A 26,048-nucleotide genomic window follows, 5' to 3' on the forward strand; every position below is an offset into this window, starting at 1 on the left:
GGCGCCATCTTTACTCCGGGCGAGCGGGGCGCCGGCCGGGCCCTGGCGGCCACGTTAGGGCCGGGCAAGGGCGCCCCCCGCCCCCCTCCCTTCCCGGCTTCCGGCGCCCCAGTTCCAGCCGCGGGAGCCGAGCCGGCCGCGCTCGGAGAGACGCCTCCGCGGACGGGCGAGGTCAGCGGGCGCTGCGGCGGGCGGGGCCTCGGGGTGGGCGCGCGGGCAGCTGCGCGCAGATGGCGGGGAAGAGGCCGCCGTGCGCGGGCGGGCAGCGCCGGCTGCTGGGGCTGCTGGTGGCCGTGGCCGCCGTGCACCTGCTCAGCTGCCCCTACACGAAGGTGGAGGAGAGCTTCAGCCTGCAGGCGGCGCACGACCTGCTCTTCCACCGGCTGCGCCTGGAGCAGGTGAGGCCGCGCCCCCGCGCCCCCGCGCCCCCGCGCCCCCGCGCCCCCGCGCCCCCGCGCCCCCGCGCCCCCGCGCCCCCGCGCCCCCGCGCCCCCGCGCCCCCGCGCCCCCGCGCCCCCGCGCCCCCGCGCCCCCGCGCCCCCGCCCTCCCGCCCTCCCGCCCTGAGCGCGTCTCCCCCGCAGTACGACCACCTGGAGTTCCCGGGCGTGGTCCCCAGGACGTTCCTCGGGCCGCTGGTTCTCGCCGCGCTGTCCAGCCCCGGGGTCTGCGCGCTCGCGCTGCTGGGCGCGTCCAAGTTCTACGCGCAGCTGACCGGTAAGGGCCGTGGGACCTGGCGACCCGCCAGCTGGAGGGAGGCCCCGCGCTCACTGTCCGCCTGTGGCCCGGCTGCCCTCGGCCACGCAGCACGCGCTTCAGCGCACCGGGCGAGGTCGGACGTCAGCCCTTTCTGGGGTGTGACCCGGGACAGGGAACCCAGCCGGGCGCCCCTCGCCCCTGTGAACTGGGGGTGTCTGCGCCTTCCCGCCCGAGGCTGCCTGTGCAGATCCTCTGGGCCGTTCGGAAGGCTCGCTGCGCCGAGCTCTGCAGCCTCAGCTTCCAGCCAGCAGCACCGTCTCCAGTTCAGTATCCAAACCCCACACCATGTTCATATTCCCCCACGGATGCAAGCACGGCCTCACGGCGCATTTGTCTGGCCTGACGGCGAGCTGTGACCAAGCCAGATCCCCGAGGAGCCAGGTCCCCGAGGAGCCAGGTCCCCGAGGAGCGGCCGCTGGGCTCTCGGAAGGCAGCCTAGGAAGACGCAGTCTGCAGTCACACGGGCAGCTAGACAGGCCAGCTGGTCACGGGGGCGCTGGTGAGCCCTGGGCAGGACAGTGGGGGCCTGTGAGCATGTGGCGCTGGAGGTGTCCCCGCCAAGTGAGGGCTCTGGTGCCAGTTTCGGGCTCGTCACCCCAGTACGGACCCTGCCCATGTCTCACAGTCACAGTGAAGTGTTGGGGCCGGGCCATCCGTTCCCCACATGCAGTCGTTTTTAATACCAAAGACCCTCCCCTCTCAGGGTTGTTTCACTGTCACCAGGCCGCTGACCGACCCCTGCAAGTTAGTATCAGACCCAGGGGCCGGTCACACACCTGTCGCCTCTGTGTTTAGTTAGAGCCGTCCTTGGACTCGGAGTGATCTTTGGACTTTGGACTTTGCAAAAAGAAGTGCGACGGCATTTCGGGGCCACGGCGGCCACCATGTTCTGCTGGATGACGGCCTCGCAGTTCCACCTGATGTTCTACTGCACGCGGACGCTCCCCAACGTGCTGGCCCTGCCCGTGGGTACGTAGTTGATGCCGGTCAGGCCCTGCGATGGCTCCCATGCCTCTCGCTGGGTTTGGAGCACACCTGCCAGGTGACAGGTGAGTGGGTGTCTGTTGAGCACCTGCCAGGCGATCGCTGCTCCCCGTGGGGCGTCGTAGAAACGCCCAGTGACGGGACAGCCCGGGAGGGGGGAGGTGCACTTTCCAGGAAAGGGAGCACCTGGGACAGCTCCCTGTGCAGCCCTGCAGGGACTCGGGGCAGGTGGCAGCTCGCTGTGCGTGTTCTGGGGACGCCCCAGGCAGATTGGAGAGCCACAAGGAGGCCATGGATGGCGTGGGCTTGGGGTTCTGTGCTGACTGATAAAGGCGTGGCCTGGCCGCTCCATGCCTGGGGAGCGGTCCTCTGCTGGACACGGTGTGGGAGGTGGCGAGCAGAGCGCCATTCCCCGTGAACTGTGGGCGGAGCCAGCAGGACGAGCCAAGCATAGCAGGACTGGAGGGGAGACTGGCCACGGTGGGCACTGCACCGTGGGGTCTGGGCTGTGTGACGGTGCAGGATGCGGGGCTGTGGCAGGGGCAGGGGCAGGGGCACGGGCCGGACGGTCCTGAGCGGTGTTTGCTGCTCCTGTGGCTCTCACACGAGAAGTAAAGGCTGTGTCTTGCGGTTCACAGTGCTGCTGGCCCTGGCGGCCTGGCTGCAGCAGCGGTGGGCCCGCTTCATCCGGCTCTCGGCTCTGGCCATCCTGGTCTTCCGGGCCGAGCTGAGCCTGCTCCTGGGCCTCGTGCTGCTGCTGCTGCTCTGCACCCGGCGGCTGTCCGTGGCCAGGGCCCTGCGCTGTGCCGTGCCCGCCGGCCTGCTCTGCCTCGGTGAGTCAGAGTGCCGCCTCCTGCCTGGAGGTAGTACTGGCTTTCATTTCAGAAATGAAGAAAAATGGGGAGGGTTTGATTTTTGTCACTAAACAAAATTCCTTTGAAATCTAAGCAGCAATAGAAAGTCCTTGCCATGCTGCCTGAGCATCCCCAAAAGGTGCTCCCCTCCTTCCACTGCACCCAGGTCATGTGACCCACGGGAAGGTGCCCTTGGGAACCTTGGCCCCAACACACCAGTTCCTTCCTGTGAAGCTGATGGCTTGTGGGGACATGACCCTGGGGCCTGGGACACGGGCCGCCCTCACTCCCCCAGCAGCCTGGGTGGCGTCTGCGCTCAGGGGCCGTGTCCCTTCCTGAGGACCCATTGCTTTGCTAGGACTGACGGTGGCGGTGGACTCCTATTTTTGGCGCTACCTTGTGTGGCCGGAAGGAACTGTGCTCTGGTATAACACCATCCAGAACAAAAGCTCTAACTGGGGAGTATCCTTTACCCGTCACTGTGGGATGGCCCACTGGGCAGGGTGCCGGCGGCCAGGGCCTCGCTCAGGCCAGGCGAGGAGCTGCTCTCCTCCCAACTGTCTCATCCGACGAGGCACCTGAGGGGTGTGGCAGCAGCCATAGCACCAGGACCGGCACCTTCACCCTGTCCTCCCAGGGACCCTGCAGCGCGGGGCTGGGCTCTCTGCTCCGGTCCTGCCCACCCCATGGAAACAACTCCTTGCGTTTGGAGCCCCAGCTGCCCCCTCAGTCCTGTGACCGCTCTCTGGTGTGTAATTGTGGGATATTAAACCCACAGGAAGGACAGTGGGTAGGTCCCCAGTGCACCCGTCACCCAGGGCAGTGGTTTCCATGGAGGGAAAAGCCCTGCACAGCCTGGTCATTGTTCACTGGACGTGCCGCTGCTGCCCAGGCCCAGGCCCTGGGCTCTGTCCCCAGGGAAGGGGATCACATGGTGACCTGAGGCCCGGGGGTCGGGGTGCCCGGACAGAGACACCTGTCAGGCCTGTGTCTTCCCTGTGCTCCTGGCCTCAACCCGACCGGCTGGATGCATGACCATCGCTGACCCGTGGCCTCCTTGACCCTCCCGCCCAGACCTCGCCCCTGCTGTGGTACTTCTACTCGGCCCTGCCCCGGGGCCTGGGCAGCAGCCTGCTGTTCGTGCCCCTGGGCCTCGTGGACAGAAGGGCCTTGGCCTTGCTCCTGCCGGCACTGGGGTTCGTGGCCCTGTACTCGCTGCTCCCCCACAAGGAGCTGCGTTTCATCATCTACACCTTCCCCCTGCTGAACGCTGTGGCCGCCCGGGGCTGCGCCTACCTGTGAGTGCTGGCTCTGCCCGCAGCTACTGAGTCTCCAAGGGGACTATTTGCAAGGGAACCAGGGCGGCCCTGACTGTCTCCAAGGCAACAGCCTTTGGGCCAAGCCCAGGTCAGGATGGGCCACGCACTGGCCAATGGCTCTGCTTGGTCCGTCTTTCTTCAGTCAACCCGGACGCGTGTCTCAGGCCTGTCTGCTCATGGCTGTGCTAAGTGTCCAGGGCGCAGCCACTCGGGGCAGCAGGAGAGAGCGTCCAGGCAAGGAGGGTATGAGGCGGGGGTCAGGTGAAGAAGGGCTGCTCAGAGCGGCAGGCTGGCTCGCTTTGGGGGCTGAGAAAGGGGGCCCTAGTTCATCAGATCCCAGCCGGCCACTTGTGAGCGTGGAGTCCTCCCATGATGCCCTGCACTGAACTCACCCTCCCCAACCGATAGTCCGGCGCGGGGGTAGCAGAGCAGGCCGGTGGGGACCGGAGAGTAAGGGACAAGCTGTGTGTCTGGCAGGAGGCAGCGGTCACTGGGGGCCTCCCTCCCCCCATAGGGACGCAGCAGTTACTCCTGGACATTGATCCTGGGGACTGGGGTGAAGGTTTGGGTGGTAGATTTGCATCTCAAAAGGCAGAAACAGAACTCATACTCACAAGCTCTGCAGTCGCTGCCCGTGAGCGGTCCAGGCCACTGTCCCTCCCCAGGTCGGGCTGGACCGCAGTGAAGACCATGGGTGGAGACATTGTTCACACCGAGGCTCTGCAGTCCTGAGGGGCCACTGCCTGGTTGAGAAGGGCTCAGCGGGGCCTGAGCGGAGTCTGGTCAAGGGTCCCCTGAGCTAACACAGGCCAGCACCTCTGACGGCCCAGGCGGACGGTATTCTCTCCGTGGGCTCAGGTCTCTTGGGGCCTCTGTCCCGGCGCCGTGTCCGCCGGCTCCCTTACAAGCCGCACAGCATTCAGTGTTTGGCCTCGGGGCTGTGCTCGAGCCTGGTCATAACTCAGGGAGTTTCAGTTCTAATATCAATTTTAAATTGTCATTTTGGGTGGAATTTCAGAGAGAAAAATTGTAAGGTAGTTGACCCACTTCCTTTGGTGATTTATATTCCTACTTGGTGATTAACCTCGTTAGGACTCAGCGAAGGGGACCAGCAGGTTCATATTCGTGGTGACATTTCCACCCGTGGCTGTCACTCACTTTCCACGAAACGACTGCTCTTTTCCAGGCTGAACAACTACAAGAAGTCCTGGCCGTACCGAGCAGGCTCCCTCCTCGTGCTCGGGCACCTCGTGCTGAACGCCGCCCACTCGGCCACGGCCCTCTACGTGTCCCACTTCAACTACCCTGGTGGCGTGGCCATGCAGCGGCTGCACGAGCTGGTGCCCCCCCGGACAGGTAGGTGCTCGGCTGTGCGGGACCCGCTGCAGCTCGGGCAGAGGCGCCCAGCCCGGTTCTAACCGCGCACAAGGTTTTCCCCAGACGTTGTCCTGCACATCGATGTGGCTGCTGCACAGACGGGCGTGTCTCGGTTCTTGGAGGTCAACGGTGCCTGGAGGTATGTTCCCGCCATGGTGTCACTGCAGGTGGGGACAATGGTGATGGGGCTGGCGTGGGGCCGTGGCCCAGGTGCACGCGTTCTCCTGTCTTGCAGATACGAGAAGAGGGAGGATGTGCAGCCTGGGTCGGAGCACATGCTGGCCTATACACACCTGCTCATGGAGGCGGCCCCTGAGCACCTGGGCCTCTACAGGGACACACACCGGGTGCTGGCCAGTGTTGCAGGCACCACGGGGGTGAGTCTGAACCTGACCAGGCTGCCTCCCTTCAACGTCAACCTGCAGACAAAGCTGGTGCTTCTGGAGAGACGGCTCAGGCCCTCCTGAGGGAACGCCTAGCGCCCGACGAGAACAGCACAGGCACAACCACACACATGATGTGCCTCCTACCCAGGCCCTGGAAGGCCGGCCAAAGCCACCCCGCCACCCCGCCACCCCTGAGACAGGGACCCCACGTTTGCACTGCACACCAGGGGGCCTGGGCACAGCCGGCTGCCCTGGGAAGCTGCTTTGGGGAGGCAGCCACATCTGCTGCCCGTGGGCCTGAGCACCTAACCAAGTGCAGCCTTTGGGAAGGTCACGTGTCTGTAGCTGTGAAGTCGGAGCCTTCGCACCTGCTGGATGGCGTACCCCGACCTGAATCCCACGCTGGGCAAATTTTTCTCTATCGTCCCAGGGACACAGTTCCATCACGAGGAAATTTCAGACATACACGTTCAAGTGGGATGAGAATTAAAGTTTGTACATCTTTTCTTCTCAGTCGTCTTATATGTGATGTTTCCAGAGAGTGCCTTCACCTAGGTTTTATTTTTATGTGATGAACTAGTGGCCCGGTGCACAAATTTGTGCACATCGAAAGGAAATTAATTAGAAGAAATATTTTAATATCGCTATTTGCCCTTTCTCTATAATAGAAGTGTCAACCAAATTCACGATCGATAATGACAGATCGAAACATGCATTTGCAATTGACGCCAGCGAGAGCTTTATATGTATTGCGCATGTGCAAATCAACTTAGCCTTTTCTAGATATAGAATAAACTTGCTTCATTAGACCTGCTTTCTGATTTAGCTAAACTTTTTCCAGCCCAGTGAAGCACCCCAACTTCCCTTCCAGGTAATTGTCAGCAACACAGCAGTAAATACCAACACGAAGCAGATGATTATTGTACATCACACAGGGAGAACAAAAGGTGAAATATTTAACTGTACCCGTGTTTGACTATATTCTGCACAGTGAGAAAACCTGAAGTCATTTTCAAGCTCCACCATTTCTTGCTTTTCAGTCAGGCCAAGTTTCTAAATCTCCGTTTTTTGGCTAACCGTAAGAAAACAGGATTCCACTGAGTCTCCTATCTGTGTACTTCAGGACTTCTGTGAGGATCAAATGAGATGAGGCATGGAAAACACTAAACAGACATTTGGTTAAATCAATGGTCGGCAAACTGTGGCTCGCGAGCCACATGAGGCTCTTTGGCCCCTTGAGTGTGGCTCTTCCACAAAATACCGACTTCTGCGCATGGGCCACAAAGTTTCAATCGCACTGTACATGCGTGCCCACACGTGGTATTTTGTGGAAGAGCCACACTCAAGGGGCCACAGAGCCGCATGTGTCTCACCAGCTGCAGTTTGCCGACCACTAGGTTAAAGTGTGAAATGTTTCCACCTGGCTATAAAGCAAGTCATATTCCTGGGCTGAAGAAACTGCAAGGAAGCTAGTCACTAGAGAGAGGAAGCCGGAAGTTGCTATGTGATGTCATTACCCAGTGCTCACAGCCACCATTTCCGGGCTGGGCTGGGCTGTGGGCACATTTTGCACCATGGCAGCATCGCCCGTGATTTGGTGGCTGTCGCTCTGGGGTGGTGGCGAGGCCTGGGTCCCACTTGGGGGCAGCCGAGTGTTGCTTTATTGGTGCCAGGTCTGCCGTTTCTAGGTAAATGGCCAGTGCGCATCACAGCAGCTCCTGCGTTGAGCGTCTGCCCCCTGGTGATCAGTGTGCGTCATAGTGACTGGTTGGACAGTCTGACACTTAGCATATTAGCCTTTTATATATATAGATTGGGCACATTTATGCTTTACTGAACCACATTTATTAAGTAGCCAAAGTGTGTCCGACACCGAAGTTAATACAAAGGGTGTCGTTGCACATGTGTGCACACACTACCACATGCACACACACGTGACTTAAGTGCATAAAAACAAGCTATTGTTGGAGCATTTGAGAATGAGTTGCCTATTGCATGGCCTGGACCCCTGAAAACCCTGGTGTGTCTAGGAAAGACACCTTGCAGTCACTGTTTGCTCCACAGCAACTGACTGGCAGACTGCAGACCCTCAGACCAGGACCTCCTGCAGCTGTGCCACACTTGGCGACTGACCATGCGGCCAGCAGTCTGCAGGGCCTCCACACCTGCCAGTCAGCACTGGGCACTGTATGTGTGTGAGTTCTCACCTGCCCCCATTTATCAGTTTGTCATCAGTACTTGTTATTTATCTATGACTGGCATTTGTCGCTCATAGGTAATTTCTCAGCATTCAAATATTTGTCAATTATTGGCATGTGTGTCTGAGTTGCTGCTGGGCCTGGTGGTCTGAGAGTCACCCCGTCTACTTATCTTGTGTTCAGATTGTGCAGGATTCACTCCACGGGGTTGTCAGACCGACACATGCCCCATCATGTTAACTTCTGGAGCACTGTCCTACTTCTTGGCATAAGGTGTGCACTCTCGCTCTTCTAGGCCTCTGTCCACACCCTGGAACCAGCCATTTCTCTGAGGGCACCTTTTGGCAGGGAATGGTTTTACAAACCAAGATCTGGCACAAGTGTGCTAACTGCTATTGGTACGTCTGTTTCTAGGTCCCTCCAGTGGACCGAGCTAGGCAGGCTAGGGGTGCTGTGTGTGTGTGTGTGCGCGCACACACACACACACACACACACACACACACACACGTGAACGAGAAATGGTGTGTACCAACACCTCCAGTCCCACCAGTACATGGGCTTGTGTTTGTCTCCCGCAGTCCACACCTGTCCTGGCTCCCACCGTGAGACCCTGACCCCAGCAATAGCAGGCGTTTGCTCAGCAGGGTAACTAGCTTTGGAATCGCTTTGCCATATGACTACGGAAACAAACCCGTGGGACAAAGCTCAGCTCTTTGCAACCTTCACTCTAGTACCCATGACTGGGGTTCAAAGGTCAAACACTGTCCTGGATTAGTTCCCTGGATGGCTTTTCATCTTATTTATCGTTGGGTTCACGCTTTCCGCTTGCTTTAGTCTTGAGATCTGACTTCCCATTCTTTCCAGTCGGTCATGGCCAAGGTCTGTGCAAGGATGTCACTCCCTCCATTTCCTGTCACTAATGCCCTGGTTTCCTTGGCTGCCCTGGGCTTCTGTGAAGGTCAGCAAAAGCTCCCTTAATGCATTCGGTACCTGCTCTCCTGGAGCACTTGGAGTCACTCTGCCTGTCCCTGCAGGGGCCTTTGTGATTGAGACACACTGTCATCCTGTGTATGTGGACGCTCATTTCTTCAATCTCCTATGTGGGCATTTAGGCGGTTGCCAATATTTTCAAACTTCATATGATGCTGCTTCAACTACCCATATGCATTTGTACTTTCATACGGCTTAAGGGGCATTTTCAAGGTAAGTTCCTAGAGGTGAGGTACTGGATCATGGTCAGTGTGTGTTAGCTTGGCTCAGTCTTGCCAAATTCCTCTTCACGGAGCAGCCTGAGACCGAAAGGGTCAATTAAGCCCCATCAAACTGCCAGTCTGTGAGGTGAGTGGTGGTGTCTCACAATAGATCTGCTCTTCCTCCCCTGGGGGTTGGTGTCCTACAGCTTTAAGGGCTCTCTTTTCAGTAAATGGTTCACATCTCTTGTCCATTCTCCTTTAGATTGTTGGTCATTTTCCTTTTCATTCTACAATTCTTCCGTTCGTAGGGTGTTCACCCATTATTGCAATGTGTGTTGAAGTAGTTTCCCCGTTTGTTTTCTGACTCTACAGATGTTCTCAACTTGAGGTTTTCATGTTTATGAGTCCTTTTTCCCGCAGTGTAGTTGGGAGGTTCCCCACAGGAGTTCAGCCTCATCTTGTCTCCATGCTTCTGTAGATTCTTTTTCACATAAAGACCTGTTACTCGTTTGGCTTTTGATTTTGTACAGTGTGAGGAGTAGGGCTAATTTTATCTTTTTCACTGGTGTGTACTTACTAAAGGTCTATCTTTGCCTCAGAGATTTGAAGTCAGAAACTGAAATACATTAAGATTTGACAATCCTACATAATAAAAGCCTAATATGCTGTGTCCAGTTGTCCGTTCAACCAATCAAAGCATAATATGCTAATGATATTGCTAAGGCTGCTCAACCGCTCACTGTGACATGCACTGATTGCCAGGGGGCAGATGCTCTGACTGGTAGGTTAGCTTGCTGCTGGGGTCTGGCCGATCAGGACTGCGGGAGACGGGCCGGACATGCCCTGGAGCCCTCCCACAGTCCCTCCCTGGCTGATTGTTCACCAGTGGGGTCCCTCAGCCTGGCTTGTGCCCTCTCACAATCTGGGACCTCTCAGGGGATGTCGGAGAGCCAGTTTCTGCCCGATCCTGCAGGCCAGGCCAAGGGACCCCAGTGGTACACAAATTCATGCACCAGGCCAGTTACAAATAAAGCTCCTTTAAATAGCCGTGTGCAGGTTTTTGTGTGCATGTTAAGTGTCCTGTTCCTTTGGGTAATAACCAAGGAGCATGATTGCTGATTGTAAGGTGAAAATGTGTTCAGTTTTGCAAGAAACTGTCTTGCAGAGTAGATGCACCACATCACATTCCCACCAGCAGTGAGCGAGCGTTCCTGCTGCTCCATGTCCTCACTAGCATCTGGTGGTGTCAGTGTTTGTTCCTGTCTCTTCAATCTGTTTGTTGCCTTGTGGTGCCTTGTTTTTCCTTGAAAGCCAGACAAGATGCACCAAGTGGAAGGAGCTGATGTAAATAGGTCTTAGTGACATGGTGGAGGAGTGGGGGGAGGGGAATGTTGTGTGGGCCTAAGATTTTTTTTTTTTAATTTATTGATAATGGAGAGAAGAAGTAAAAGAGAGGGAAAATGAAACATTGATTTGTTGCACTTATTTAGTCATTCACTATTTGCTTCCTGTATGTGCCCTTATGGAGATCAAATCCACAACCTTGGCATCCTAACCTTTATCATCCTAAGAAAAAGCCAGCATGCTCAAATTTCCAGTAGAAAATGGCAAATAAGTTTAGTTTCAGAAACTGAGTTCCCCATTTATAAATATACCAAAACATAGTCAGTGCAAAGTGAGATTAATAACAGGTACAGTATTTTGAGGAAATAACTTTTCTAAAATGGCACAGACAATGAATGATTTATTTCACCCAGAATATTTATTTGGTGTGAAATAAGAAAATGAACCCTTTTCTATATGTTGAAGCAAAAATTCTGAAGACATATTAAAAGAATCTGACAATTGACACTTCATTCTGATGTCCCTGGGATTCTAAAATACCCGTGATGGCCGAGTCTTCCGTATTATAAGAAAAACCTAAACACCTAAGGCTATTCTTACAACTGTTACATAACAACATTCTTCCCTGTTAATAAACCACCTCTTCTACAAAGAATTTTACACATATTTTGATCAAATTGGGGGGCACTACACACATTTCAAAAGACAGCTTCAAAGTGTAGAGACACTAAGTCAGAGGCTTGGAGGTTCAATCACCAGAACTGCTATAAACATGTCATGTGGTCCACTGGCAGGACAACAGGCAGCAAGGAGCATGTTATAAATATTCAGGATGTCCCCGAGTTAACACCATGTGTAACCTCAACATAAAACCAGAACATGGGGAAGTTCTCCTTACAAACACCATGTAACTGACATTCCATGATACTTCTGTTTAGTTTTGTCTTCAAATGCCACATCTCTGTTGTAGCGAACAGTATCTTCCAGAATATTCTCTGCACTCCTCACATACGTATAGGGCTACAGGTAAAAACCACTCAGTCAGGATGGCTTCTACTCCACCTATTTCCAGATTTTATTTGACAGCCACAAAGGCTGTTTTGTTGCAACTAAAGGAATTTTTAACTAAAATACAGTACCTGATTTGTTCTTGCATAATTAAATATAAAGGCTACAGAATAAAAGTGTTTACCGTCTTCTAGTAAAATGAATTACTAATCCCTGCTTTTTATTTTGACAGTTTCTTAAAGCTGGGAACAGGGAAACACGCAAGGATCTGAAGAGAAGGAGCAACAGAAAGAGACAAGGTGGGGCTGCTGCAGCTCACTGGGAAGTCAGAGAAGGAAGGCGGCCTTGGGGACAGGATCAGGGAGCCAACCTGGATTCGCGGCTGCTGCCCACCACTCTCCTATTTAAGTCTCATGGAGTCCCTTAGAGTTTAGGAGATGCACACCTGAGAGGGATGAAGAGGAAGAAGGGAAAGGCATGGGAGTGCTCCCAAGGAGAAGAAAAAGATCAACTCCCAGTTTTTAAAAAACTTTATAGTTATGGGTTAAAACCTAATCATCCTGTTTCATAACTGACAGGACAGGCTATTTCTAGTGTCTTTGTAAAAACACACCGCGGTACCTGGCTTGAAGGACTTGGAGTAAGGCACATATAGACGTTACGGTGAGACTGCAAGAGAACTCAGTGTGGACCTGAGAGTGCCCGGTCTGATGTCCCCCTTGGCACCAACTGGTGCCAACCAACAGCCTGTGACAAACAGCTGGTGCCTAATGAGCAACAACACCTTTAGCCTGGTGGCCCCATTGTGATTTCAATACTGAAAATATATTAATGGAAGATTCACTTTCAAAAAGATAAGTTTTTCAAAATGTTCCATCATGAGCCTGGACTGGCCAAAACTACCGTTCTCAGTGGGTGTGCTGAACAGCCTTTCTGAAGGGACAATACTCGGGGGACAGCCCAAAAACCTGACGGCCAAGGCTGAGAGTCCTGGCCAGGCAGACTTCTTTAGGTTCCAGTAGGTAAGTGGGTCACAGCTGTGTTCAAGCACCTCCTCCTCCAGGTAAGAAAGCACCATGGCCTCAGGAACCTTCATCTTTTCTCTTGGGCCTTTCTTTTTTATCTTGGCCATGAGTGACCACAGGCTCTCATCCCCACTGGAGTCTCTCGATGGGGAGCCTGGAGGACACCCATTGGAGACAGGTATGTCCTCTGAGGTAGAATTCAGCATTTCTAGTTCCCTGATTAAATCCTGCTTGTACTGCTCCGCCTCCTCCTCGGAGAACAGGGAGGCTTTGTAACGAGGGTCCAACAGTGTAGCAAAGATGTACCTGGGGTCGTGGAGGGTGGCGGACAGTCGGCTCACCATGGCTTCCTTCAGAGACTTCAGCATGGTGTCGATGCCCATGGTCTCCTCAAACAGCATCTCGATTTTTCTGTTCAGAATGTGGATCATGGGGATGACCTGGCTGAGGGTAGACATGTGGCCACTCATCTCCCGACTCGCAGCATCAAAGGGCTTCAGCGCATGACACACAGACTTCATGACCTCCCACTGGTCACAACTGATCAGTTCTCTGAAATTACACTCGATGGACATCTCGTTAATTGCTCTCTTCTGCTCAATGAGCCGTTCGAGCATATGAAACGACGTGTTCCATTTGGATGGGACGTCCTGAATAAGGTGGTGGGGCGGCAATTCATACTCCTTCTGCAGCTCTGCCAGTTTCTCTTTTGCTGCATGTGAGCGAAGCACCCGCTCACATAGCTTCCGAGCAATGCTGAGTAAATTCTGCACCATTCTCTGGCTTTTAATGGCCTCGTTGACAATGAGGTTCACCGTGTGACTGAAGCACTGCACGCTGGAGTGCTCCCCTTCATTCAGCGTCTTTCCTATGCTGGGATTGTCAGTCACTGTAATGCCAACCTGAAGGCCAGTGGATGTCACCCAGGCCTCCCACCAACATTCCAGCTGCTTCTGAATGCTGTTGCCGCTATAGTCGCAGTCAATCTGTGACACGTCTAACAGTGCTGAGCAGTGGTGATCCTCACAGTGCCAGACTGTTGACTTGAAGGTGATCCAGTGAGCAGTGAGTGTCAGGTACTCCCGGGTCTGGTTACTCATCCATATTCCAGACGTGAAGTGAACCATGCCACTCTCAGCCTCCTTAAGGTGTGACATAATGATTTGTTTCACATTATCGTACATTGCGGGGATAGCTGTCCTGGAAAAGTAGGAAGGGGAGGGCAAAGAGTACTGAGGTTTCAAGTATTCAAGCAGCCTGTTAAAGCCAACATTATCAACAAAAGAATATGGCTGAAGGTCAAGTGCAATCATTTCAGCTATGAGACTTGTTATCTTTTTGGCAACTGGATGAGAATCATAAAACTTCTCATCAGTGTCGTCAAAGGAGGAAGCTCCTGACAATTCTGCGCTCAGGGGCACACTGACGCCTGGAGGAGAGGGCAGCATGGTCTTGGGGGCATCGGTCTTCAGCACACTGCCGTGAAACCTTTGTAAATGCCTCAGAAGACAGCTGGTGCCCAGGTTAGTTGGCTTCTTGCCCCTGCTTATTGTCCGGCCACAGTGCAAGCACACGACTTTAGTGGGGTCTGCAGAGCACACAGAAAAGTGATTCCACAGCTTGGAGGTCTTTTTACTGTGAACGGGAAATAGAACTGGACTGCTTTGGGTAACCACTGCTGGAAGGTCAGTTAGTTTGGAGGAAGTTTCTGTGGATGCCAAGGTGTTGTATGGAGGGTTTGCCAAACTAGCCCCCAGGAAGCCCTTTTGGTTCCCAACAACTTCTGGGTGGCGCCTGTAGAGATGTCTCATCAAACAGCTGGTGCCCACATCACCCTTCTTTCCTCGACTGATGACACAGCTGCAGTGTCTGCACACCGCCTTCAGACTGTCCATGGGGGCGAGGGAAAAGTGATGCCAGACCTCCGACTTCAGTCTCTTCATCACCTTTTGATTCTGTTGGAATATAACACCAGACTCAACCATGTGAGGGCTCGACCCATCACGCTGGTGCTTCTCAGGGGAGGACACCAACGAGGCCTCGCCCACATCATCAGAGGATGACAACACTGATGCATCTTCCATCGGTGAATCCCCAGGCTTCAGACGTGCCTGCAGTTGCTCAGTCAGCTGGTCAGGGGAGGAGGACGCCGAGGGGGACTCTTGTACCTCGTTGCCTGGCGATGAGGACATAGGGCTTGGGTTTCCCTCCTGCGTTGGTAGGGTGGGCAACAAAGTGGTGGGTGTAGAGTACGGTGGCGTAATAGCTGCACCCACACTCTTCTCCTGCAGTATGATGGCACGGTGTGCCCGCCACATGTGCCGGATGAGGCAGCTGGTACCCAGGTCCTTCCCGTTTTTCCCTCTGCTGAACTCACTCATGCAGTGAATGCACACGGCCTTGGAGCTGTCCAGAGGTGACAGGTAGAAGTGCTTCCAGACTGCAGACCACCTTCGGGATCCAGAGGTACTCTTTGGAAGTGGAAAGCTCTTCTCTGGCCCACTCTCTGCAGAGTCATCATGCTGGGGAGTGGGGAGTGGTTGGGGTGGCTCCACCAGGGCTTCTTCCTGCCTATACTTCTCAGAGATGGATACATCAGAGGAGACCTCTTCAGAAGATACGACAGATCCAGATTGTTCTGTCACTTGCTCAGTAGATGGGATCTTGGAGGCTTTTTTCTGGACAAGTTTGATGGGTGACAGTACGGTGCCCAGGTCTCCAAGGGGTGTGGGCTGAGCAGGGAACACCAGTGCAGGGGAGGAGATGGATCCCAGGGTAGACACACTGCCTTCCTCTTGGATGAGTGCTGTGGGGTGCGCCCTCCTCACATGCCGCATGAGACAGCTCGTGCTCAGGTCCTTCTCGTTTTTGCCGCGGCTGAACTCTTTCATGCAGTAAACACACACTGCCTTCGTGCTGTCCTGAGGAGAGATGAAGAAATGTTTCCAGGCCGGAGACTTCTTCCTGGAGTTCATGCTGCGGCTGGACAGGAGGCTCTGTGTCACAGCTTCCATGGCAACATCATACAACGTGCTGCTGTACTGTGAGAACAGGGCCCCATAGTCGTCCTCGTGGTCGGCAGGGAAACACTTCCCTGGGGGCTTACAGCTGTAGCTCGCTTCTCTGATCTCTACCTGTTCATCACCACTGCCAGCTGCTTTCCTGTCCTCTTGTTCAGTCTTAAAGTCCACTCTTTCCAAGCTGTGATTCGGAATTCCATCATCTTCTTCAATTTTAAAATTTATTTTATCAGAAACTAAGTCACCATCCCCTTTGGGGGAATGGGTTTCCTGGTTATTTTCCATGACTCACCATAACTATTCTGGCTGTGTCGTCATGTTGGTATCTCAGGTTGGTAAGAAAAAGATCCAAGCTCTCAATTTGCCCCAAACATCCATTATCTTCAGTGTTTTCAAAATAATTCTAACTTTTGGGATGTTCATGAATACGGCTAATCATACATGTTACTGGAGAGCAGAAGCTGCAACTCAGGAGCACATCATCTCAGGGCCCAGACCACTGCTTTCCAGGAGTTTTATAAAGTACTTCTTGGTGCAGACCTAAATTCATGCTGTGTATACCTGCTTGTTGCCTTGGAAACAGGATCGCCGCCATCTTGATGGTCCTGCATTACCTACAAAAGATGAAATCAGCTCAAGCACTTAACTGATTTACGCATTTCAAACCTTGTAATGTCAGGGATCTATCAGCTTTAATTTGCATATAAAAAAATTCTATAATGGTAAATTAAAATAGAAAAACTTGTTCTTTGATTTTTTACAGTCCACTTACACAATGAAAATACCCCCAAACTGGAAAATAAATTACAAAATAAAGATAGGAATTTAAACTCAAATAGCCCATTAATGAAGGATTGCAGCAACACAGAAAAAACCTTGCATGTCATACAGAGGTTGGTTTGGGCTAGAATTGATGCCTGTACCCGCCATCCATGTATTGGCAGCACCTGCTGCTGCTATAATCAGCAAAGCTGAACTCCCTGAAATCAACTTCATTCCCCTTTGGTATCAGAAAGGACACATCAATGAGGAACTAAGAAGCCTGCAGCTAATCTCTGAAACAACCAATTCACAGACTAAACACTGATTGTCATGCAGACAAGGAGGTCCCTGCTTAAAACTCACCCAGTATGTTTAAATCTATGAGTTTATAATACCAAAATAAAGTCAACTGGTCACCTTTGGAGGATGATAGGAAAATGATTCATTATTTTGAAAACTGATGCAGAGTGAGCATGAAAGTGAGAATTCTCCTGGGTGGGGTTTCCCATTCTTAACCTGGCAGTGCTTGATCAGACTTGGTGACTTACCAATATAAGGAGCACCTTTCATTTAATGGTCTTAAATGCTTTTACAACTAAATATATTCAATTTAGAAAAGCCTATTTTTCCATTTTCCATTCAAATCAAAGCACACTAAATAAAAACTACACCAAGATACCGGGTCTCACTGGATCAGACGGGCAAAGACCCAAAAGCTTGGCAACCTCTGTTATGAGGCTGTGCAGAGTCCTGGTGGGGTGCACACTGGGACCACACCCATGCAGAGGACCTTGCATTTTCCCATGGACCCAGCAATCCCAGTGCTAGAAACAGACCCTGACCACGGCCCTCACCAAGTACAAAACAACATCTGCCCAAGATTAGTCCCCATGGCATTTCACAGCCAAAGGTCTGAAAACCACTCAAACACAATCACTACAAACTGACACCTTCATAGACATGTTGAATAATCAGCAAGACACACAAGTGTAAACGGTACTTGCAACCTGTTATGAAAGACAGGAGGGAAAGCAAGGGCAGCTATAGGTGCGCACATGCCTATTTATGCAGGATAAAGCAGAAACAGAAATGGCTGTCTGTAAGTGTGGGAGATCAGGATGTAACTGAGATTTCTGATCATATCTCGTATAATTTTGATTTATGAGAGCCATGTAATTATTTTGTACATAAAAATAAAATTTAGCCATAACAGGTATGGCTCAGTGGATAGAGCGTCGGCCTGCGGACTGAAAGGTCCCAGGTTCAATTCCGGTCAAAAGCATGTACCTTGGTTCCGGGCACATCCCCAGTGGGAGGTGTGCAGGAGGCAGCTGATCGATGTTTCTCTCTCATCAATGTTTCTAACTCTCTATCCTCTCCCTTCCTCTCTGTAAAAAATCAATAAAATATATTTAATAAATAAATAAATAAAATTAAAAAAATTCCAGCCCTAGCCAGTTTGGTTCAGTGGATAGAGTGTTGGCCTGCGAACTAAAGGGTCCTGGGTTCGATTCCGGTCAAGGACACATGCCCAGGTTGCAGGCCTGGTCTCCAGTGGGGGGCATGCAGGAGGCAGCCAATCAGTGATTCTCTCTCTCTCTCCCTGTACCTTCCTCTTTGAAATCAATAAAAATATTTATTTAAAAATTCCAAATTCAAACCAAAGAAACCTAATTGTATATCAAAGAGGCAATATAACCACAAACAAAAGAATATTCATCAAGGGCTTTAAAACATATACCTTAATTATCCGCTGTCAGCCGGGGCCGGGCCGGGGGCGGGAGGGGCTGCAGAACCGCGGCCCAGTCGGTATCCAGGCCCCGAGAGGCCGCGTCCCCCGGCCCCAGCCCCGGCCTCTGCCAGGCGCACAGAACCGCGGCGGCGCGGCCCGGCCAGGTCCCCGACCCGGCCACGACCCCTGACCCACGGCCCCGACGGCCGCGCCGGGCGCGAGCTCGCGGCTGAGGCGAGGCCGGTTCCGTCCGCGCACTCACCGCGGGCGGAGGGCTCGGCGGCGGGTTCCGCGGGCTGCGGGCCACGGACGCGCAGGCGGACGCGCTCCCATTCATTAGCCGCGGCTTTGTCTGCCCCCGCGGCCCTCCCGCCGCCGCCGCCGCCCACCAGGCTGCCCTCGACGCCACGAGCCACTGCTCCCCTCCCAGGGCCCCGCGCGGCGAGGGGCGGGGCCGGGGAGGCCGGAACGCGCAGGCGCAGTGCTGAGTCCCTGGGACTCGCCGACTAGAGGCTCCGGCTGCAGCGGCCGAGAGCGCCGGGGCGGACTGCGCAGGCGCCAAACTCGCGCGCCGCCCCGCCCCGCGCAGCTCTGCTGAGGCTGAGGGTGGGCGCGCGCTCCAGCCCGCCGGGCGGCACCCAACGCGCAAGCGCAATCCCCGCGCTCCGGCGCCCACCGCAGGACGGTCGGGAGAGGTCACTGGGGTGCGGTTTGGGACGCGGGTCCCACTCGGGCGCACTCCCTCAGCTCCGGGTCCTCAGCGGCAGGGTCCCGAGCCCTGGCGGGGCAGTTGCGCTCCAGGCTGGGTGCGCCCGCCGCGGCCCTTTGATGTGTCCGGCTGCGGGCCCGCGCCCAGCCGCTGGCCTTGGGGCGCCTGAGCCTTGGGGACGCGAAGCCCAGCCGCGGAGACCTGCCCCGCGTGCCCTCCGCCGGGTGCCGCAGCGCCCCGAGGCCGGCTCCTCCGGAAACGCGCCCCGTGTCGTGCTTCCTGCCCCCGAGCCCCGAGGCGGTGGCGGCCACGTGCGGGGGCCCCGAGCCTGTCCCTCTCGGGAGCAGGTGCTCCGTGCGCGCCTCGTCCGCTGGGGCTGGGACTGAAGGAGCCCACGCGGAGGCGGCGGCACCAGCGAGGCCCCGGGCGGCGGCTCCTGAGCGGCCCCCGGTAGAGCCCGGCGGTGGCGGGTGCGGGCCGCGGGCCTCCAGCCCCTGCGGTTCCTGTAGGGAGTCCGGGCGTGTGAGGAACAGGCCCTAGTGCGCATGTCTGTTCGCCAGACTGTGGCTCAGAGGCCCCTGTTTCCCGCCCTGGTTTGGACCAGGCTTCTGTTGCATGAAATGGGGTGAATGTTCACATTGCAAGTCTCAGTGTGATTAGAAGGAGTGGACTCAACAATTATCGGCCTAGTTTTGTAAAGTGAGATCCCGCGCCCCTCTTGCCATCAGTGGCTCTCCCCCCCTCCCTCAGCCCGACACCCCCTCCTCTGCACCCCCTGAGCCCACTCATTCCCCTCCCTCCATCCTCAGGAGCCTTGCTTCCATGAACTTGGCGCCTTCTCACACCCTCGATGACTGACTTGTTCCCACAGCTCAGTGGCAGAGTTTTGTTCTCTCAGTTGTAAAAATTCTTAGTCCGGAGGGTGTTCACCCGTTATTGCCGTGTGTGTGGAAGTAGTTTCCCTGTTTGTCTTCTGACGCTGCAGATGTATGTCCTCAACTCGAGGTGTTCGTGTTTGAGTCCTCTTTCCCGCAGCGCAGTTGGGGGGTCCCCCCCAGGGGTCCAGGCTCGTTGTCTCTGGGCGCTTCTGTGGAGTCTTCCTCACGTGTAGACCTCTCACTTGTGTTGGGCTTTGGTTTTGCACAGTGTGCGGAGCAGGGCTAATGTTATCTTTCCCGCGGGGCCGTGTGCAGGTGTGTGTGCGCCTAAGCGTGCGGTTCCTTTGGGTAAATACGGAGGAGCATGGTTGCTGATTGTAAGGTGAGAATGCCTTTAGTTTTGTGAGAAATTGGCAAACTGTCTCCCAGAGTGGCCACAGCACGTTGCAGTCCCACCAGCAGTGAGTGAGCGCTCCTGCTGCTCCGCGTCCTCACCAGCATCTGATGGTGTCAGTGTTGGCTCCTGTCTCTCCAATCTGTGTGTTGCCTTGTGGTGCCTGTTTTTTTTTTTTTCTTGAAAAGCCAGACAAGATGCACCAGATGGGAGGAGCTGCTGTAAATAGGTCTTAGGTGTGGCGAGGTAGGGGGACGGGGTGTAGTGTGGTCCTGAAATTAAGCTCAATCTTTAGTAAGTCTGTGCCTTCCTCAGTTTTCTTCTAACCCTGGCTGGGACAGATGCTGGAGGGAGTGGAGTTGCTCTCTCCCTTCCCCTGTCAGCTGTGCCCTGTGTGGTAGTGTCTCCCTAGGGCCGGCCCTGTTAAGATCAGGGTGCTCTGACACCTTTTAATGGCTCCTTCCCCTCCTCCTGCTGGAAAGACGAGGAGACCTATCTCTGCTATTTGCTGTGGGAACCTCATGCTCCTGGAGGATCTTGCCATAGGGTGGGGGCCCCCTATAACTGGATTCTTTGTTTTGTTGTTAATCCTCACCCGAGGATATTTTTTTCTTTCTTTTCTTTTTTTTTTTTTTAAGAGAAAGTGGAAGGGAGGGGGAAGATATAGAGGAAACATGGATGTGAGAGAAACATAATGATTGGTTGCCTCCTGCACACAACCCAACCGGGGCTAGGGATTGAGCCTGCAATCAAGGTACTGCCCTTGACAGGAATCGAACCTGCAACCCTTCAGTTTTCAGGCTGATGCTCTAACTGCTGAGCTAAACTGGCTAGGGCTCCCTGGAGTTTTTAACTCTGCCGAGTTTATGCTGAGCCTACAGAGATTCATTACTTATGGTTCAGGAAACCCCAGGCGTAGGTTCCCCAGGCAGTTTCAGCTCACGAGTCTCTGCTCCAGGAAGTCATGATGACTTGTGTTCACATGTCTGTCTCTCCGGTCTTGGGAGCAGGGGTTTACCCTGTGTCCTCCCTTGTCTTACAGAGCCCAGAAGAGCAGCATCGTTTCAGTTTGTTCGGCTTTTTACTTGTTAGGATGGAGTGGTGACTTGCAGGTTTCTTACATGAGGAACCCAAAACCAGAAGTCATTTGGTGTGTGTGTGTTTTTCATGTATCAGTCTCTTAAGTCATGCAGAAAACAAAACCTGAAGTGAGAAAAACGTTGCTACAATAAGACTTGCTTTTATAATTGCCTGTCTATGTTGTTTGAAGCCTTTATTTCTTCACAGGCCTTGTGTCCTTTCATTTCACGCTGCAGGACTCCCCTGAGCATTTCTGGTAAGGCAGGTCTAGTGATCACAAACTCCCGTAGCTTTTGCTCACCTTTTTGTCTTAATTTGTCCCTCACTTTTTAAAACAAAATATATTTTTATTGATTTCAGAGAGGAAGGGAGTGGGAGAGAGAGATGGAAACATCAATGATGAGAATCATTGATTGGCTACCTCCTGCACGTCCCCCCCCCCCCCGCCCCCCACTGTGGATCAAGCCCTAAACCCAGGTTTGTGCCCTTGACTGGAATCAAACCCAGGACCCTTCAGTCCGCAGGCTGATGCCCTATCCACTGAGCCAAACCAGTTAGGGCACATCCCTCACTTTTGAAGCACACTTTTGCTAGATATAAGGTTCTTGGTTGACATTTCTTTCTTTTACCTCTTTCAAAGTATTTGCCTACTGTCTCCAAGGTTTGTGACAAGAAATCATTTGATCTCATGATTCTTTATATGTAACTAGTCACTCTTTTGATGCTTTCCAGATTCTGTCTTGTGATAATTTGATTATATAATGTGTATCAGTGTGGTTCTTTTTGAGATGATCTTTCTTGATGCTCACTGATCTTATGGGAGATATATATGTGTGTGTGTGTGTGTGTGTGTGTGTATATATATATATATATATATATATATATATATATTATTTCAGAGAGGAAGGAAGAGAGGGATAGAAACATCATTGATGAGAGAGAATCATTGATTGGCTGCCACCTGCACGCCCCCTTCTGGGGATCAAGCCCTTAACCCAAGCATGTGCCCTTGACGGGAATCAAACCTGGGACCCTTCAGTCCCCAGGCTGACGCGATTTTTTTTCATTTTTTTTAACTCCCCTCCACCCAGTTCCCACCCCACACTCCTCCCTCACTCCCCACCCACTGTCCTCATCCACAGGTGCACGATTTTTGTCCAGTCTCTTCCCGCATCCCCCTCACCCCTCCCCCCCCCCCGAATAGTCAGTCCACTCCCTTTCTATGCCCCTGATTCTATTATAATCACCAGTTCATTCTGTTCATCAGATTATTTACTTGATTTTCAGATTCACTTGTTGATAGATGTGTATTTGTTGTTCATAATTTGTATCTTTACCTTTTTCTTCTTCCTCTTCTTAAAGGATACCTTTCAGCATTTCATATAATACTGGTTTGGTGGTGATGAACTCCTTTAGCTTTTTCTTATCTGTGAAGCTCTTTATCTGACCTTCAATTCTGAATGATAGCTTTGCTGGATAAAGTAATCTTGGTTGTAGATTCTTGGCATTCATCACTTTGAATATTTCTTGCCACTCCCTTCTGGCCTGCAAAGTTTCTGTTGAGAAGTCAGCTGACAGTCGTATGGGTGCTCCCTTGTAGGTAACTGACTTTCTTTCTCTTGCTGCTTTTAAGATTCTCTCTTTGTCTTTTGCTCTTGGCATTTTAATTATGATGTGTCTTGGTGTGGTCCTCTTTGGATTCCTTTTGTTTGGGGTTCTGCCGGGAGCCGGTCCATCCTTGCTGTTTCAAAGGATCTGGCATAGATGGCATACTGTTCTTAATATGTTTTCTCACCTTCTTGGCACTATGTGTTTTAACCAAGGTCTCTGAGAAAGGTTGTTTCCCCAGGTAGGGATTTTCCCCTGAAGTTAGGGAGGGAATAAAACCTCTTAACTAAGTGCCAGGTGGGTAATTAATCACTTTAACTATGAACAATCATGCTTAAGCTACATAATCTTTACTCCCTGGAATGGAGATAAGAAACGCCCTAACCTTTGAAATAGAGATTGATAGGATTGAATCAACTGGTATAAATACAGATGTAATAAGACAGTAAGACACAGAACTTAGAATACGGAACCAAGAGAGACAGAACCTAGGCACAGAACCTACACAGAACGTTCTCTAGAGACAGAAGAACTTCGCTGGAGAGAACATGGCAAAAGATCCTGGACAGAAACTGGCCTCAGAACCTAGAGACAGAACCTAGCGAGAGAACATGGCAAAAGATCCTGGACTGAACCTGACTACAGAAACTGGCAAGAGAACTTGACTAGAACCTGGTGACTGAACCTGGCTGGAGAACCTGGACAGAACCTGGCTGGAGAACCTAGCAAGACAACATGGACACAGAACCTGGCTGGAGATCCGAAGCAGAACCTCTTTGGAGAACCAGACCAGAACTTGGCTGGAGATCCTGGCTGGAGATCCTGGCTAGGCTGCTGATCAACTGAACGCTGTCTCCGTGTCATTCCTTCTTCGCCGACTCCGTCTACGCCTTTGGGAACCCCTGGACCCGCTGGGGTTGGACCCCGGCAGGGTTCTCTGCGCTTCCTGGACTTGTAAGTCTATTTCTTTCACCAGGTAGGGGAAGTTTTCTGTCATTATTTCTTCAAATAGGTTTTCAATATCTTGCTCTCTCTCTTCTTCTGGCACCCCTATAATTCGGATATTGGTACGCTTGAAGCTGTCCCAGAGGCTCCTTACACTATCTTCATATTTTTGGATTCTTTTTTCATTTTGCTTTTCCGGTTGGGTGTTTTTTGCTTCTTTGTATTTCAAATCGTTGACTTGATTCTTGCGATCCTCTAGTCTGCTGTTGGGAGTCTGTATAATATTCTTTATTTCAGTCAGTATATGCTTAATTTCTAGTTGGTCCTTTATCACAACCTCGAGGGTCTCATTAGATTTCTTGTAGGTCTCATTAAGTTTATCAGCAGTTTCTAGAAAATTCTTGAAAAACCTTAAAAGTGTGGTTTTGAACTCTATATCCAGTAGTTTCCTTTCCTCCATTTCTGTCATTTGTGTCCTTTTTCTTTGTCTTCGCATTTTTTATGCTTCCCTGTGTTAATAAAGTGGTTTTCTGTGCTAAGTGTCCTCTAGGGCCCAGTGGTTCAGCCTCCCCAGTTACTCTTGGTGCACCCCTTGTGGTCTTTGTGCACAGTCTTGTTGTAGTTAAGCCTTGACTGTTGTAGGTATCACTGGGAGGAATTGACCTCCAGGCCTATTGGCTGTGAGAATCAGCTGTGTCTGCAGTGGGAGAACTTCTGTGCTAGAGACACTCCTCCGGGACAAGACTTGCTTCAATGGGGCTTTGGTGCTCACTGAGTCTCCCCCCTGAGTGTGTCCTTTATGGTTCCAAGGAACTGCAAACTCCCCAGGCTGACGCTTTATCCACTGAGCCAAACCGGCTAGGGCTAGGATATTTTTATTAATATATTTCATCAAATTTGGGAAGTTTTATTATCTATTCATATATTCTCTCTGCCCCTTTCTTTCTCCCTTCTTCTCTGGCACTCCCACAATGCATATGTTGGTTTGCTTCTTCTTGTGCCAACAGGTCCCTTAGGCTCTATTTACTTTCCTTTCATCTTTTTTTTCTGTTTCTTAGATGCAATAATTTTAACTGTTCTATCTTCAAGTTTGCTGATAATTTCTTCTTTCAACTTGATTCTGCCTTTTTAAAGATATATATATATATATTATTTTTTACAGAGTGGAAGGGAGAGGGATAGAGAGTTAGAAACATCAAAGAGAGAGAAACATCAACCAGCTGCCTCCTGCACTACCCCTACTGGGGATGTGCCCGCAACCAAGGTACATGCCCTTGACTGGAATCGAACCTGGGACCCTTGAGTCCGCAGGCTGACACTCTATCCACTGAGCCAAACCGGTTAGGGCTTGATTCTGCCTTTTAATCTCTCTAGTCACTAGAGCAGTGATGGCGAACCTTTTGAGCTCGGTGTGTCAGCATTTTGAAAAAGCCTAATTTAACTCTAGTGCCCGTGTCACATATAGAAATTTTTTGATATTTGCAACCACAGTAAAACAAAGACTTATATTTTTGATATTTATTTTATATATTTAAATGCCATTTAACAAAGAAAAATCAACCAAAAAAATGAGTTCGCGTGTCTCCTCTCACACACGTGTCATAGGTTCGCCATCACTGCACTAGAGTCTAGTTGATTTTCCATTTCAGTTATTCTTTTCAGGTCCACATTTATTTTTGTTTCTTTTTAGGTTTTCTGTTATTATTGACATTTTCATTTCATTTAAACATCATTTAAAAATTTTTTTTCATATCTTCCTTTTGTTCTTTGAGCATCTTTAAGATAGTTGTTTTAAAGTCTTTGTCTAATAGATCTGCCATCAGGTCTTTTTCAAGAACAGTTCCTGTTGATTTATTTTTTCTGTGAATGGGCCATATTTTCCTGTTTCTTTGTATGCATTGGGAATATTTGTTGAAAATGGACATTTGAATTTAATAATGTGGTAACTCTGAAAATCAGATTCTTCCCCTTCCCCAGTTTGCTTTTTGTTAGTATTTTTATATTGTTATTATAGGCCATCTCTGTGTGGAGGATCAGCCTGAAGCATAAACTTAATATCTTGTCTTTTCTGTGTCTTTCCTTGGGCATACTGGTCATTTCCTATTTTCCCCCATATATGCAGTTAGTTTGGAATACCTGGCTCCTGAAAGGAGAAAAGATATAAGTAGAGGTGGGGGGTAGAAGTGTGGGTAATAGTGTAACATCCTAAGTCCCCTGGAAAGCACTTCAGTGGAGGGGGAGGGTCAGAACATGGCTGCCCATCTCCTTGTCTGCACCTCCATAATCAGAAGCAGTAGTTTGCAGATCCCTGGCATTTGGAGGGCATGGTCATTTTTGCCCACCCCTGCTCCTTACATGCCATGTGGGAGCTACTCCAGGAACACATACACAGCTGCCTGGCTGGGTATCTACTACTCTGCTAAGAGCTCAAATTGACCCAAACTAACTGCATTCACCCTCCAAGTCTTCCCCTGG

General features: G+C 51.9%; 2 protein-coding genes across 4 annotated transcripts; one reads left to right on the top strand and one right to left on the bottom strand.

Moving 5' to 3' along the window:
- Positions 1-2: 2 nt before the first annotated feature.
- On the top strand, positions 3-16,209 carry ALG12 (ALG12 alpha-1,6-mannosyltransferase). Of its 3 annotated transcripts, XR_004968006.1 has the most exons (11): positions 3-398; positions 583-715; positions 1,553-1,726; positions 2,380-2,574; positions 2,954-3,057; positions 3,670-3,893; positions 5,101-5,270; positions 5,355-5,430; positions 5,527-6,168; positions 6,549-6,624; positions 11,653-16,209. XR_004968006.1 is itself a non-coding variant. In XM_036311268.1 (9 exons), exons 1-9 carry the CDS (start codon positions 231-233, stop codon positions 5,756-5,758), a joined length of 1,476 nt encoding a protein of 491 aa, XP_036167161.1. In that variant the 5' UTR covers positions 3-230; the 3' UTR covers positions 5,759-6,186. The 3 variants fall into 3 exon arrangements, 1 of the variants encoding a protein (XP_036167161.1); XR_004968005.1 differs by lacking the exon at positions 6,549-6,624; XM_036311268.1 differs by lacking the exons at positions 6,549-6,624; positions 11,653-16,209 and having other exon boundaries at positions 5,527-6,186.
- Positions 11,936-15,781, bottom strand: ZBED4 (zinc finger BED-type containing 4). Its single transcript, XM_036311267.1, has one exon. The coding sequence runs from the start codon at positions 15,748-15,750 to the stop codon at positions 12,232-12,234; it is 3,519 nt and encodes a 1,172-aa protein (XP_036167160.1). The 5' UTR covers positions 15,751-15,781; the 3' UTR covers positions 11,936-12,231.
- Positions 16,210-26,048: the final 9,839 nt, after the last annotated feature.

The sequence above is a fragment of the Myotis myotis genome, unplaced genomic scaffold (genome assembly GCF_014108235.1).
Source record: "Myotis myotis isolate mMyoMyo1 unplaced genomic scaffold, mMyoMyo1.p scaffold_m19_p_54, whole genome shotgun sequence".
Classification (NCBI taxonomy): domain Eukaryota; kingdom Metazoa; phylum Chordata; class Mammalia; order Chiroptera; family Vespertilionidae; genus Myotis; species Myotis myotis.

Excerpts from the sequence above, each read along its gene's own strand:
- ZBED4 (XM_036311267.1), bottom strand. The coding sequence starts at position 15,750 with ATGGAAAATAACCAGGAAACCCATTCCCCCAAAGGGGATGGTGACTTA.
- ALG12 (XM_036311268.1), top strand. The coding sequence starts at position 231 with ATGGCGGGGAAGAGGCCGCCGTGCGCGGGCGGGCAGCGCCGGCTGCTG. Across the intron at positions 716-1,552 it reads GTTCTACGCGCAGCTGACCG|TTAGAGCCGTCCTTGGACTC; the intron begins GTAAGGGCCGTG and ends CTCTGTGTTTAG. Across the intron at positions 1,727-2,379 it reads CGTGCTGGCCCTGCCCGTGG|TGCTGCTGGCCCTGGCGGCC; the intron begins GTACGTAGTTGA and ends TGCGGTTCACAG.